This window comes from Scleropages formosus, chromosome 9, assembly GCF_900964775.1.
Source record: "Scleropages formosus chromosome 9, fSclFor1.1, whole genome shotgun sequence".
In the NCBI taxonomy this organism is placed as follows: Eukaryota; Metazoa; Chordata; class Actinopteri; order Osteoglossiformes; family Osteoglossidae; genus Scleropages; species Scleropages formosus.
Genome location: NC_041814.1, coordinates 23,408,044 through 23,423,259, shown reverse-complemented (window position 1 = coordinate 23,423,259; position 15,216 = coordinate 23,408,044). Strand labels below are relative to the sequence as shown.

Below are 15,216 nucleotides of genomic sequence, written 5' to 3'. Positions count from 1 at the left end.
ACACACTTAAAGGGCTCAAAACATGAGACGCTATGTAAACGATGCAGCTATGTTCGCAGCTAAACGACAGGATACCACAAGAATTATTTTCATTACTATTATTATATTCATTATAATTTCATTATATTTTCATCATTTTCATCCATCTTGATGAAACGAACAAATCGTCAGCCTGACCTCTGGACTACATGTGCCCTCATTTCACAAGTTCCTCTACAAGTGCCTAACTGTGTCTTCTAGCTACTGGCCTTCAGAATGGTCTTGGGGCGTTTCTTGTAGCGGAGCTTGGGTTTCTCCACCGGGGGCAGGCAGGGAAGTTTCTTCAGGTCCTGCAAGACGGACAGGGCGGCCCGCTTTTTGGAGAGCTTCTTGCTGTTGCCCTCTCCCTCTGCTGTATACTCGCCCACCGTCACCCGCGTGAGGAAGCTCTTCATGTGTGGAGGACCGCTCTCTTTCAAGACCTGGAAGACACATGCAGCACTTCTCAAGCCACATCCACGATGCTATTGTGCTCATTTATGGCTTCTCAGAACAGGGAAACCTTCATAAGTAACATGTCAAAACAATGCTGATGTAGCGCTACCATTTAGTTTCTACCTAAAAAAAATAGTGCACTTTGGGGAGAAAACAGCAGAAGAGTAGCATGAGCAAAATATATCACATTCACATTTATTTATGCAGCAGACACTTTTCTCCAAAGCGACTTCCAATGAACTCCATGTAGTGTTATGAGCCCACACACCTCATTCACCAAGGTGACTTACACTGCTACACTGGGTCACTCATAAATACATCAGCTGAACACACACACTCTCTCTCTGTCGCTCACACGCTATGGGGAACCTGAACCTATATATACTCACACAATACTGATTAGGATTGGGTGACAAAATCATCTTTGAATCAACTGCTCCAAGTCATTGTACGCTAGTGGACAACTTCGTCAGTTTGAGAGAAAGGAACATTGACAGACACCTTATTTAAAAAAAATGAAACGTGTCTCAATATGGATTTAAGTCAGCTTTCATGTACTCTTAGAACATAAATATGTTTGGCGTTTTCTTGTTTTGAAACAGAATCACCCCAGTTACTTTAATTACTGTTAATTGCATTTGGGGGGGGGGCACAGTGGTGCAGCGGGTTTGACCGGCTCCTGCTCTCTGATGGATCTGGGGTTCGGGTACCGCTTGGGGTGCTTTGCGATGGACTGGCGTCCTGTCCCGGGTGTGTCTCCTCCCCCTCCAGCCTTGCGCCCTGTTTTGCCGGATTAGGCTCTGGCTCCCCGCGGCCCTGCTTGGGATAAGCAGTTGCAGCAAGGGTGTGTGTGTACATACATTTGATTTTACAGAAATAAAAAAGGCTGACTGTACACACACCAGCCATGTCATTAGGGTAGTAACGGGTCAGAACCACTTTTGCCTATGGAAGAGCACGGATTCACAAACGAAGTGCTGGACACATTCCACACATTCTTGCTCCATGCTGGCTTTACAGCTTCACAGAGCTTCTGCAGATTTTACAGTGGTACATTCATCCTGCTGGAAGTGGCTTATCACACCATTACCTGTAAACTCTTGACACTGTAGTATGCAAAAATTCCAGCAGGGTGGCCATTTTTGACAACTGAAACCACATGTGGCTCATACCACTAATCTTTCTCACACACACACACACACACACACACACACACACACACACTGACTGAAACAATTTGTTCCAAGCAGGGCTGCAGTGAACTGGAGCCTAACCCGGCAACACACGGCGCAAGGCTAGAGGGGGAGGGGACACACCCAGGATGGGACGCCAGTCTGTTGCAAGGCACCCTAAGCAGGACTTGAATCCCAGACCCACCAGAGGGCAGGACCCAGCCAACCCCCCCATTCCAATAATCACACCACACTCAAAGTCACTTAGATCACACATCTTGCTCATTGTAATGGCCATTTGATCAGTAACCGGACCTCATGACATAGCATAGATGCTTACATACTGAGTCACAACCATTTGACTCACTAGCTGCGGGGGGCATTACGCATATGTGTAGAGCCACATGGACCTAATAAAGTGGCCAGTAGGCGTATATGCACCTTATTTTTTTTTTTTTTTTACAAGAATTGTCAGCTTATGTTATTGCCTCACAAAGCAAAACACGCATGAGTCGAAGGGGACCGAGTTTCGATCGTGCTAAAAATACGGCACCTATTTTGTATGTTGTTTTCGACTGGTGGTACTTCCCTCACACGTTATCTATTACAACAGGACCCAATCGCAAAAACGAGCAGGAAGTTGGGTCACTTGAAGAGGTAACATAATATCAGACACGTACTTAAAAAGAAGCGCGGAGGACGTACGTAAGGACAGCGTTGTGCCAAGACGCAAACCTTTTGAGTGCGGCGCGGCGGCCGGGTTTTGGTGCCGTACCCAGTCGGTTAAACCAGCAGAGAACAATTAGAAAGTTCTCGTAGTTTGGTTTACGCTCTCGTTGTGTTATCTGACGTTTAAAGGGTTTGTTTGCCGACGTTCAAAGAGACGCAACACAACAGCAGGGTCCACAATGGCGATACGCATGGCAACAAAGGCCTTGTAAAAGCAAACGGGAAAAAGCCTTCTGCGGTTCAAGGGAATATTCATGGGGAAGCTGGACGTATGAGGGAACACCTGGCAATGTTGGTAGCAAACGCACGGTCCCTGGTGGGCGGAAAACACGTTTTACGTGTCCCTGAATGGCGTCATTTGTCACCTTGGCTCCATTCCATTCCCTACTGCGCATAACGGCAATGAAAGATCGAACAAGCGCAGGTAGACAGCTACGCAGTATTACAGAGTAATTAATAAATGGAAACTGCCTTTTTACGTCGCGGCAACTCATTTTAATGACGTCTCATAATATTATGGCTTAATGAGTATCAAATATGAGGCTGAAGAACGCATGAAAATTACCACTGAATCTAATACTAATGAAATCTTGAATTTACGAAAGTTTACTTTACTAAGGGCTTTTGTGGAACGCATTAGCTTTGTAAGGCGGGGAAGATGATTACAGTTGCTTTTGCAGTTTTGTACCGTGGTAGTTTCTGCCTCATCTGTGATGGGTTTTCCAGCGCTAACTCCGTTTGCATTTTTATGCGTGCCGGAGCATTAGACCACATTTCCACACAACACAACACTTCTCCTGTTTTATGACGCTGGACTGGAATATGGAAATAGCTACAGTCAGTGAATATGCAAAGAGAGAGGAAGCAGCTTGACAGCTCAAGGTGGAGTGCTCGCATCCAAGGTTCTCCTCAGGAACTGACACTGAAACGTCTTTGGTGTTCCTTACAGATCTTGTCGAACGGCCATGGCCAAGTACCAGACTCCCTGAGCTGAGGGCCGAACCTGAGATAGCCTTGCTGAGAGGGAAAAAGAATCATATGAGGTCATGAAGACCTCAGAGACTCTTAAAAACGAGACTCTGGGATGGAGAACGAAAGGTTATTTTACAGTAGGCTGGGTAAAGTCTTGAATTTTGTGAGTTTTACTGGAGCTTGTACACTTCTGTTGTGTGGGATTTTTATTAAGATACGAGTTAGTTAAGCCATTATTTTTTTAGTTAGTAAATGGTATTGATTTCTGTTCTCAAATCCCCAAACCTGATAACAAAACTAAAGTAAATCCCACAAATTCACCCATCACTACCTCGAATTTGGTCACTGATAAATACAGCCAGCTCCACTATTTTTATTGCGTGAAAATCCTATATACTTGAGTGCTTTAATTACGCAAGCTGAATACAGCACGCTAAAAAACATGGTACAACACAATTTACGTGACACAAACTTCTGCAGCTTCGATAACATGATGGCATTCCAAGAACCGTAGGTGAAGACTTCTGTCTGAGGTACTGTACGCTCAGTCCCGTGCTTCATTTAAACAGAGGTTGTTAGCCATGCTGTACATTTTTTGCATTTTTTCCATTCATTTTGATGTATGAAATTACAGATAAACATGCATAACCAAGGAGAAGAGTGTAAAGAAGCACTCTGGTAGTCTAAGTGTAAGAAAGGCTATAACCCTAAAACACAAGTTGAACATTATAAAGTGCTTTAAAAGGAAAAAAAAAACTAAAGTATCACAGACTGCATTTTCTTTCATAATTTTTATTCACTTCATCATAATTTTTTCATAACTTTCATCTGCATATTTCTATTATATTTCTGGTGGGTTTTGGACTATGTTCTAATTTCATTTTCGATCTACTATGACTTTTTCCAAGATTGAGCTTCATGTACAAGACTGTACTTCATGTGCTCTGCCACTCACTTCATTTTCCCCCACTGACCTACAATGTTTCATAGAATCGCAACCATCATGTTATAGCAGAACTGGTTGTAAACAGAAGAAAATACAATACAGATTTCAAACAGCACACTCAGGACTTCCAGGCAGGCTACACAAAACTTAGAGTCTTCTCATCCCACGTGTAAAGCTTTACAGTCTCAGGAAAAGTGACGGTCGTGGTGAGAAACGGCACTCCACCTGACTCTGCGACCATCATACTTCTACAAGCTTTGGAAAATCCAACATGTCCTCACACATCCTAATACGAGCATGCTGGATGATGCTTTCTGCAAAGATATGACGCATTTGGAAAGACGACCTGACAGCTCACAAACTTATTTTTTTATGAGTGACATTCAGATGCCCATGTTTTTGAAAGAGTGAAAAAATGTGTGACGAAAGGATTTATTTGGAGAAAGTTCGTTCACTTATGAAGGATGCAACTTCAGGCTAAAACCATCAGTACCAGGAACCAGGAGAAAGGCAAACGATGGACATTAGGCTCCAGAACACAAAAAGATCATTATAACCATCGTCACCCGCCGGGTCAGGCACCGACACACCACCACATTTACCAGGCCTTGATGAAGGGGACCCATTGTCAACATCACGAAACAGATTCTTCTCACACAACGTCATCATCGCAGTGCTCCACTATGTGCATAACAATTAAATAATCAATTAATTAATTAAGTCCTTCAAAGGATACGGAATGTATTTAAGTGTCTGGTTCCACCTTACACTGAGCCTTCCTATTCATCTTATAAGAAAAAAAACTGTATGCTGAAAAAAACTCTATCACATGCAGTCACAAGTTTAATCCAGGCTGATTCTCAAAAGTTGACTTCATGGTCAGAACAAGGAAATATAAAACATCATCTCTTTTTTGTGTTACAAAAAAAATCAAAACTCACTGCTAATTAAATGTAGATACTGATTTTTTTTTTTTTTTTTTTTAAAATTTAAAATAACCCACTAGCTGGAGAGCTGACACCTGGACACAGACGTCTTGTAAAGCATCCTCTCCTATATGCACAGCATGAGATGCATCATGTTCATCAGTCTCCAATTGCACGCTACTATATCATCTGATTTTCTTGAAGGAGTTTGGCTCATTTGTGAAAAAGCCCGACATGTCGCAACCTTATCGGGCACACGAAAGTGTGGAAAAGACAAAAGTGGAAGGCGCGGTGACGTGCGGCTTTCAGCCAATGCGGATCAGGTTACTCCAGATCGGCTGCCCAGCAGAGTTTGGGCTCCTTGTTGCCATGGATGCGGTAACCGTGGTCGGACCGTCTCCGGGGCGTCTCCAAGGCGTCTCCCCGTGTGCCCCAGGGTGGGTGACAGTCCCTTTTACAAGTGTCAGGAGACACCTCTCTATTCGAGCGATGAGGGTTTGTTTGGGCAGAGTTGGGAGGGGGCATCTTTGAGAGGGACAAGAAAACTTGGCGCGGAAAGTTTGTTGTTTTCACGGCGGCAGACGAGCTGCAGCCAGCGCCCACAGACGACACGGAATCTGGTGATGTGCGATGGGGTTTCAACTCGCCCGCTTCGTTTCTACGTCTGATACCAGTCATGGTCCTCCCGTCTCCACCCTCGTGTCGCGTCGCCGCCCAACGGCACAGATCGGGTTGTACAGAAGATGCCCGTGGAAGCTTGATGACCATCTTTCATCGTTTTTTTTTTTTTCCCTTTTCCCCAACGCACGTGTAAAAAAAGAGGATTGGACATCTCAGAGGCCACAGACATAGCCCCATGGGAAGCGAAAGGATGGGGATGCGGTGTGACACTGCAGGAGACTGATGGGCTGAAGAATAGCCCCTTTTGTACAGTCTCTCGATGTCCTTGCCCCGAAGGAAAGCACTTATCCGCATGATGGGTGGTTCTTGGCTGAAGGCTCTGTCTCTAGTATCTTCTCGCAAGACGGACTCATCTATACAAAAGCAGTGATTTATGTATCGATCTCTTTTGAAGCCAACATCTGTTTGATATCACCTGACACGGGCCTGAATGTGTGTTTAGTGTTATTGGAATCCCTTGTTCACGGTGCTGGAGAGACACGCTTTTGTCCCTCTGGTGTAAGTCATGCAAAATGAGCCAACGCCATCAGAATGTTATCACACCCATCTTAATAGCTAAGGTTACCGTGGGCTTCTCTCTGTTAAGAATGCAAATGCTATTTTGATCTATATCAACCCGATCTTGTGCTGCCATTTCCAAATGTCAGAGAAGTAACGTTCTTGAAATTGCCTTCATGTGGAGGAAGGCGAGTTCGGGGTGTGACGTATGAGTAGCCCTCCAACCTGGCTTTCAGTGCAATTTTGACAACAGGAGAAGCTGCTTGAACAGAGATTCAAACCAAGAGGATGCAGTCCCACGGTGGTATTCTATCAGTCAAAAGATTGAGTGCACCTGCTGCAAACTATCTGTTCTTTTACAAGGCACTTGGTGAGCAAGTCTGACCAGGAAATGAGCAGACATGTCTTCCCAGCTCTTCTGGAGCACCTCTTCTTTCCAGAAACGTAGGACACTTGTGGGGTGCTTTACTTTCCCTCTTCTGTCCAGTTCGTGCCATACAAGTTTCGCCCATGTTGCCCAGGTGTACTCACACTTTACACTGGGACTCTACATACCAGAAGTCCCAGAACTCAACAGGAGAGGGCTGGATGGAGCCCTTTACTGTAGATGGGACTGTTGGACAATGGGAGAAAGTGGAAGGAATGAAGGTGAAATTACCACGAGAAAATGAGGAAACACGGAAATCACCGCGCCTGTCTCGACATACCCTCCCCAACCCAACCGCTGGAAGAGGTCTGTGTTGCTTCAGAACAGAATTACACGAGCAATAAATATGTCTAAAGCTTCCATGTGCAGACAGTTTCAGCTGAACTAAACTGTTTTATCGAAGTTTGAGGTTTTATTGTAGAGCTCTTGTCGCACAGCTGTGGGTTGCAAATCATAGATTACAAAAAATAAGGAATCACAAAAAAATGTTGTGATAATGAGGAAGATGGCATTCAGTAAAATTCTTATAATCCTAAACAATATAATTATAAATAATAATGATAAATAATTATTCCAACGGGGGCACGGTTGCGCAGGGGTTTTGGCCGGGTCCTGCTCTCTGGTGGGTCTGGGGTTCAAGCCCTGCTTGGGGTGCCTTGCGACCTGGGTGTGTCCCCTCCAGCCCTGCGCCCTATATTCCCGGGTTAGGCTCCGGTATGTCGCGACCCCGTTCGGGACAAGCGGTTTCAACCTGTGTGTGAATTATTAAAATTACACTAATTATAACAGTACAGTTTTCACAATTAAAAATGGGGGCAACCAGTGGCATAGTGGTTAGCGCTGTTTCCTTCAGTCTCAAAGGTTGCAGGTTCGAATCCCATCTCCAGCTGTAGTACCCTTGCACAAGATACTTATCGTAAAAATGGCCAAACTGTATAAAGGAGTAAATAAATTAACATCGCAAGTCACTTTGAAGAAAAGCATCAGCTAAATGAATACATGGAGTTCTGCTTTGTCCCATTTATTTATTAATTCCGATTAATTTAGGCAGCTGATAGCATAGCGGTTAAAGCTGCTGCTTTTGAAACCACAGGCTGAACATCACCTACTGCTTTAGTAGCCTTGGGCAAAGTACTTATCCCAAAATTGCTTCAATAAAATTACCCAGCTGTATAAATGGGTAAATAATTGTAAGTCGCTATGAAGAAAAGTGTCAGCTAAATGAATAAATGTAAATGTCATCAGGTAACCTATCTAAGAGTGCCGGGGTTCCTCCGCAGCGGATAAAGCGAACGCCCAGCTTTTTCCGTGAACTGCATGTAAATATTATCACAAGCAAGCAAAAAAAGGGAGCCAGGTGGGGGAAACACCTGAAGTCCGAAAACACGGCGAACGTGATGTTGCCGGGAGACAAAGAGGCACAGGAAAAGCACATAATGATGGATAACTGCTTACATAACAGACTGAGGCCGCGACCAAACAAAATCCTCGACTTAAGAGTGCCAGAGTGACCTTTTAAAAGACGGAAACGCAGAGGGGCTCGGAAAGTAACGGTGGCGGTACCGGCATAGGGCGAGCAGTTTTGCGTAAGCGCCCCGACCGCAGACATTCAGCACGGGGAGGAAACACGAGGAAAATATTCAAGCTGAGAAGATTCAATTAGACACGGTTTGAGCACAGCCTTCAATAAAAGGGGCCGCCTTTTCCAGCTGTCTTATGGTCTAATAATATGGCTACAGGTCATTCTCCTCATATCGGTTTATCATTCTGATGATGATTATTATTACTACCTCAAATATTACAGGCAGATTCCTCTTCAGCGCAATCTCGTACACCAAGCTGATCTCCGACTTGCTGGCATCGCTGTTCTCCGACGCGTCATTCCGCTCGTCTGGGTTCTGAAAGGGTTAAAAAAAATAAATAAAAACAAAACAAAAGAGAGAGATGCTGAAGGCTGTACGGTATTTCCTGCTGAAGCCGAAAAGTATGAAACGGCTTCTTTTTTTTTTTTTTTTTTTTTTAAACGTTGACATTTTCCTTTACTGGGCCGTTTCCCTTTTATACGGACATCAGCCAAAGTACCCTTAACAGTATGTTTCAAGCCCCCATTCCGGAACCATCCGATCCGATCTGTGGCAGCATCTGACACCGAAACAGTAATTAATTGTAGAAGCAAACATTCCCCGCGGGTACAAACTTCATGTGATTTCAGGATGAAATGTCTCTTTCTAACCGAGCACATATCTGAATTTCTTTCCTCCCTGCAACGAACAAAGTAAGACCCCTGGAGGGGGTGTCCACCCAGCACCCTGAGGTCAACAGATCCTCTAAGCAGCAGCGGAGCGCAGCGCTCCCCACCCTTTAAATCACACAGGTGTGCGGTGTTCTCGGGCACTTCGGGGGGTGCAGCGTACCCAAGGGGACGGACAGGGACGAACGGATGTTTTTCGATATTTAAAGTTGAGCCTAAAAAGGGTTATCTTAAAAAAAAAAAAAAAAAAATTCAGTAAGGAATCATCTTATACTTTTTATTTTTTACCACTGAGTTCCCTTAAAAGCTACCGTCCCGGTACAAGACATAAACACACAGCGTGGTGCATCAGCGAGTCGGCAAAGCAGCTCTACGGTACCGTCCCTCGTACTTTCTGAATACCCATAATTCCCTGCTTTAGTTTCCCACCCGGCACCGTGCACGTGAAGAACTCCGTATCGGATTCTCCGTTCCCCCCCGGACTCTATGCCCGCGGCCCTGTCCGTAAAACGGGGGGCGTCTTGGAAGTTGACGTCACCGCCTCCGCGCCCAGGTTTGAATCCCACCTACTGAGCCGGTACCCTTGGTAAGCCATTTACCCCGAACCGCTCCAGTAAAAGATACCCGGCACTAACATTCAGCCGGGACTTTTCTCCGAAGCAACTTACAATGTTTATTTGTAAACGCAAACGTAAACAGCTGCCAGCGAGGGCCGGAGAGCTCGTACCCTTCGGGCCGCCTGCTTTCACCCCAAGCGGGCCCCAGTCCCGGTGTCCTCAAGCGAGAGCTCTTCACCTGGAATGCTCCGGGAGAACTTTCCGCTGCATAAATGCATGAAACTGCAGGTCGCTCAAGCGGCCGAGCGTTGGCCGAGCAACAAAATAACAACAAGTTGTAATGATTTACAGAGGCACGCCGCCGTCGGTACCTCCGAGCCACAGGTACGGCGCGAGTGCCGGAGCGGGGCCACGCGAGAGGATGCAGGATGTTGCAAACCCCAGCGGCAAGAAGGGCCTCGCGTGACAAACACCTGCGCGACCGCAGCGTTTCGCACGTGCTGCGGTCCGCCCACCCGGTGCCATTTCGCGGTCTCGGATAATAAATCACGCCGGGGCTGTTTGACAACCTCAGTCACGTAGTGCGGTTTCGCAAAATCGCTCCCTCCTGTTTAAGCCCTTTACAACAATCCCGCCGCAATATCATCACAATAACGGTATTATTTTCTGCGTAAACGAAATGCCTCTATAGCTCTTGTTTTAACGCGTCTCGCACCAAAGTCCCCCACGCCGGCTCTACGCGTCGAGCCGCGGGAAGAGCGACTCGGGGCCGCGGACGCAAGGCAGCGACGAGCCCGACAGCTCGAGCCCCGGGGGTGGAGGTGGGGGTGGGGGTGGGGGTGGGGGTTGGGGGGGGGGCGCATGCAGCGACCGTGTCTTTCAATTTGTAAAGCAATACACGGAAGCAGCGCCACAAAGAAAGCACTGTGGAGACATAAGTGCGAGACAGAACAAGTGGGCTGCCAACCGGGTCTTAAATAACCTCTCCCGACGCCAAGCATTTTGTAAATAATGAAATTTGATTTCCGGTGGAGGGGGCGAGGGGCAGAAACCTTACCTGATCGGGGCGCCAGGCTACAAAGTATTAAACTTCTCAGGGCATTGTTTAGAGACTAAAGCAGGGGAGAGCAGCCTTGGGCCTCGAGGGCTCGAGATTGAACCTTTTTGTCGCGCTCCATCTTCGCTCTTACTGAGGGCTTTCGCATTACCATTTATGCAGTGCATTACATTAACATTTACTTATTTAGCTCACACTTAACACGTTACGTTGCTTACCGTGATTTTATCCATTCATCTAATGCTTTACTCCAAAGCAATTTAGAATGCAAAGGTTACAATTATTTACCTGTTTATACAGCTGGGTAATTTTACTGGAGCGATTTAGAGCAAGGACTTCGCTCAAGGGTACGCAGCTGGAGGTGGGGATCGAACCTGCCAACTTTCGGAGCCGAAGGTAGTAGCTTTAATCACCGCGCGACCAGATGCACAGTTAGCTGATGCTTTTCTCCAAAGCGACTCTCAATGTTAAGGTTACAATTATTATAAACGTACAATTTTTTACTGAAGCAATGCAGAAAAAGTAGAAAGTAGAGCAGGAAGTCGCAACCGAACCTTGTCCTTTGAGCGCAAGCGCGCGCCTCTAACCAGCACACCACCCCCTGCACCCGCAAGTCACATCCCCAGGGACCGACGCTGTACGCCGGGCCCTAACGGAAACGTGCGGCCGGCCTCCCGGAACCGGGGATCCCTCCGAGAGCGACGGGCGAGCGCTTGTGAACCCGGCGGCTGTACGGAGAAGAATGAGCCGCGACGGGGCGGTACGTCGAGTTACCTGCGGCGGTTTCTCGGGAATGGGCTCGTTGCGGAGGACCTGGAGCGCTTTCATGGCAGCATTGTGTCTGGCGGCCTGGCGCGTCCGTCCTTCACCGATAAACTCATTGTTCCCCACAGTCAGCTGTACGTAAAATATCTTAGGCACCGGGTAATGGTACCTTGGTTGGAATCGAAGAATGAAGGTGGGAGGTGGAAGGGGGGGGGGAGGTTTACAGAGAAAGACATAGGGGAGGGGGGGGGGGGTGAAAAAACAAAGCTTCTGATTTATAAGAGGATTAAGTTAACAACACTTGGCAGTTTTATCACCGTACACATCCCAGACAGGAAAAGATAGGCACCGCTCTGCTGGTGAGATGGAGACTGCTGACAAACACTTTCTTAATTTCAGGAGATTGATGCTGCCTATGCATAATGTCACCTCTGCGTGCGTCTGCGTGCGTGCGTGTAACACGAAGCCGGAGTAAATCTCGGCACGTTACAAAACAAGACATCCGTTTCGGGGCGGCGACGAACACCCGGAGACGAGAAGACGGAGCGAAGCTCGAGCACACGGCGTTCCTCTCGGCAGCACGGTCCTCCGCCTGTGTTTATTCAAGCAGGGCTCACGTCGGCGATGGAGAATTATCTACATTCCTCAGTAATCGCCAATCCAATATACAGTAAGCAGACAAACACCGAATGAGCAGCAGCAGCACTTGGGAAGAGTGCAGCGAGCAGCCTTCGGATTCCTAGAGGGGAAACAATTCAAACAGCTCAGACAAACTTCAGACATTTTTTTTTTTTTTTGACCCAGACTATTCCCACGACCATCCGATTGTCGTCCGAGCGTCCCCAAAACCCAGCGAGCGCCCGCAGCCAATGCGCCCGTCCTTTTTACCCTTGCGGCGACTGGGGAGAGGAGATTTATTTCGGGGAGGGGAGGGGGGGGGGCGCCCGGAGCACATCAGCGGCGTTACGAATGTCCGAAAAGGGGGCAGAATAACAGGCCCCACTTCCACGAGGTCAATGACATAACAATGGCCGGCGGGTGACGTGTGAGGACGGCGGCTCCCAGACGGCGCTGATTTAGGGGACTGCGAAAACAAAGGAAGCTGAATGTATGTCTCTCGTTGTTCGCCTGAGCTCCGCGTCGCCCATGCTGAGCTGTCAGGGACGCTGTTCATTTCGTAGATTTAGGGGGCTGCCTGCACCCTCAGGACCGAGGCACCTGATGCGAGTGTGAGCCAGGGCACAGTGTGATCCAAAGTCCCTTGTCTACGCGCAGCGATCCCCACCCCCCTCGTCCCCCCTCGTCCCCCCCACGTCCCACCTCCGAAACCTCAAACCCCGACGGCAGCGGCTTTGGAAATCTGCGCAAACCTGCCCCGGGACAAGGATAATGAAGAGCGAGCTCGATTTTGGCGGGAAATGTCAGCGAATGCAGTGTGGGAGCAGCACAGTGGAAAAAGCTGCAGGTTGTAAATAGACATCATAACAGTAACAATACGACCACAACCACAACCCAAGATCTGCTTTTGATCAAGTTATGGAATGTAGGCTGATGGACACAGTTACTTCAATACTTAACATTAGTTATCATAACCCAACATGACGAGACGAATCCCCTTCATTAATTACTATACAATTTAAATTTGACATATAATACTGTATGTCTGTCTGCTTGCGTTCATTCAGCTCTTTCACGGCTGTTATTCATCGTACGCTTAAATGCACACAAATGAAATTCTACGTTTATGCATTACTTCATAATTCAATGCAAAAAAAAAAAAAAAAAGAGGCCAAAGAAATCAATGAAAACAATTAAAATGAAATCACACTCTCTTGCCATCCGATTGAACGTGGGTTCGATCTCTGCTCGCCCTGTGTATGGTTTGCATGTTGTCCATGCGTTTCTTTTGGGTTTCTCCGAAGCTGTTTTTCAGACAGTAGCTCCAAATTCGTGTGTGTGTATGTGTGTGTGTGTCTGTGTGTGTTACACAAACGGCTGAATGACTATAGGGATTTTAGTGCAGTGTGTCTAAAGGTCTCAGATGAATACCAGTTAATAATCATTGTACGTTGCTTTAAAGAAAAGCATATCCTAAATGAATAAATATAAATGTAAATATCTTGTGCTGACAGGCTGTCAGGAAGCATGAAAGAAAACCCTTGAAATCAAAATAAGAGTATTAAATTAAAGCTTCTACATTGGTTCTTCTGTTCTGAATTACAAAATAAAACAAAAAAAAAAAATCCTTGAAAAACTAAAAACGTCTGACGTATTAAATAAAAACGTGCCCCAATCCTGAAAAAAAACACAACAGAAGTTGTAAAAAGCGTGGCTTGTTAAGAGTAAAGAAAAATCCATTTACAGACCATTATTTACCATTTTTCAGAAGCGTCAGAAGAAAAATCCAAAAGTCATCCATCATTTTAGAGCGAAAAACAGATAAGCGTGCCAATTTCAATATGATGCAGGTTTTGAACTTTCTACAACACAGTGCCAACCACTACATGTTTATTTCACCATTTCATTCTGAATAATTCATGTACGGCTCGGTCCTGATGAATCACTAGATGCTGAAATATAATCCTGCGCTGTCAAACGTGTTGCTGTCTTCACAAATTTCAGACTGAGGTCACCGGTCAAATAAATCATCTTTACAGGGTAAATTTTTTTCGTTAAGCTTTCCACTGCACTTCTAATCGTTTCAGAAGCATAAAATATTTATTAACACGCGTAAACTACAAGAAACTGGCTCAGCGAATACATTCGCATTCTTCAATGTTCAACGGGTTATGAGGCTGATTAGGCAAAAAAGTTGCGTCGCTGGTTACGTTTAATTATTTACAATATCTGACACCTTCGGCCGACGAGACTTACGATGTTCCGTTTTTGCTGCTAAGACATTTTCAGATTTTTACAGAACGGGTAATTTTCAAGACAAATACCTCCATCAAGGCTACCAGAGCAGAGCGTGCATTCAATCCAAAAACCTTCAAGTTGCAAGAGGACCACTCCTGGTCTACACCAGTCTACACGCGCAATGTCTACAACCTCTTGTCCCAAGTGGGGTCGCGGCAAGCCGGAGCCTAACCCGGCAACACGGGGCGCAAGGCTGGAGGGGGAGGGGACACGCCCCGGACGGGCCGCCAGTCCGCCGCAAGGTACCCCGCATGAGACTCAAACCCTAGACCTGCCAGAGAGAAGGCCCCAGCCAAACCCGCTGCACCACCGTGCCCCCCCATTGCACCAGTCTAAATATTAACAAATATAACGTAAGTGTTATGTTTTAGGGGGTGCACGGTGGCTCAGTGAGATGGCTGGGTCCCGCTCGAGATCCACGATTGCAAAGATGTTAATGCAAGTCATCGATTAAACCAAAAGTCTTTGTGACAACACAACGAATAAATAAGTTCAACAAATAATCACCCGATAAGCAATTGTTGAAAATGCACGAACGTAACGTGAATGTGTAAAAGTTGCTGCACCTCGATGCTCACGCATGGCGCGGAACGTGCCGAACAAAAGGCTGCCGTCTCAGCCCCAAAATCATTTCAGTTCCCTGAAACAATTTAAAGTTTTTCTTTTTGGTTGTTATAGATTTTTTTTTTTTTTTTTTAATTCATCCCTTGAGATATGTAATATCAGCCCAATTACCAGGTTTGATATCAACAGGAGACATATGGAAGAAGTTAAAATCAGGACATGTGGCAAAGCTGCTGGGAAAGCAGAAAGGGTTGAGTTACCTACATGGGTAATGAGTCGCA

The 15,216-nt window shown here is 46.3% G+C and overlaps 1 protein-coding gene across 10 annotated transcripts in view; it reads right to left on the bottom strand.

Annotated features, from left to right (window-relative positions):
* stau2 (staufen double-stranded RNA binding protein 2) overlaps window positions 1-15,216 on the bottom strand; it is a 100,010-nt gene that overhangs the window by 54,655 nt on the left and 30,139 nt on the right. For all 10 annotated transcript variants that reach the window (XM_029254743.1, XM_029254745.1, XM_029254750.1 and 7 more), the window contains 3 exons: window positions 11,465-11,624; window positions 8,616-8,723; window positions 249-461 (listed from right to left, as the gene is read on the bottom strand). In XM_029254743.1, the coding sequence (XP_029110576.1) occupies window positions 249-461; window positions 8,616-8,723; window positions 11,465-11,624 (481 nt within the window). The remainder of the gene's footprint in view (window positions 1-248; window positions 462-8,615; window positions 8,724-11,464; window positions 11,625-15,216) is intronic.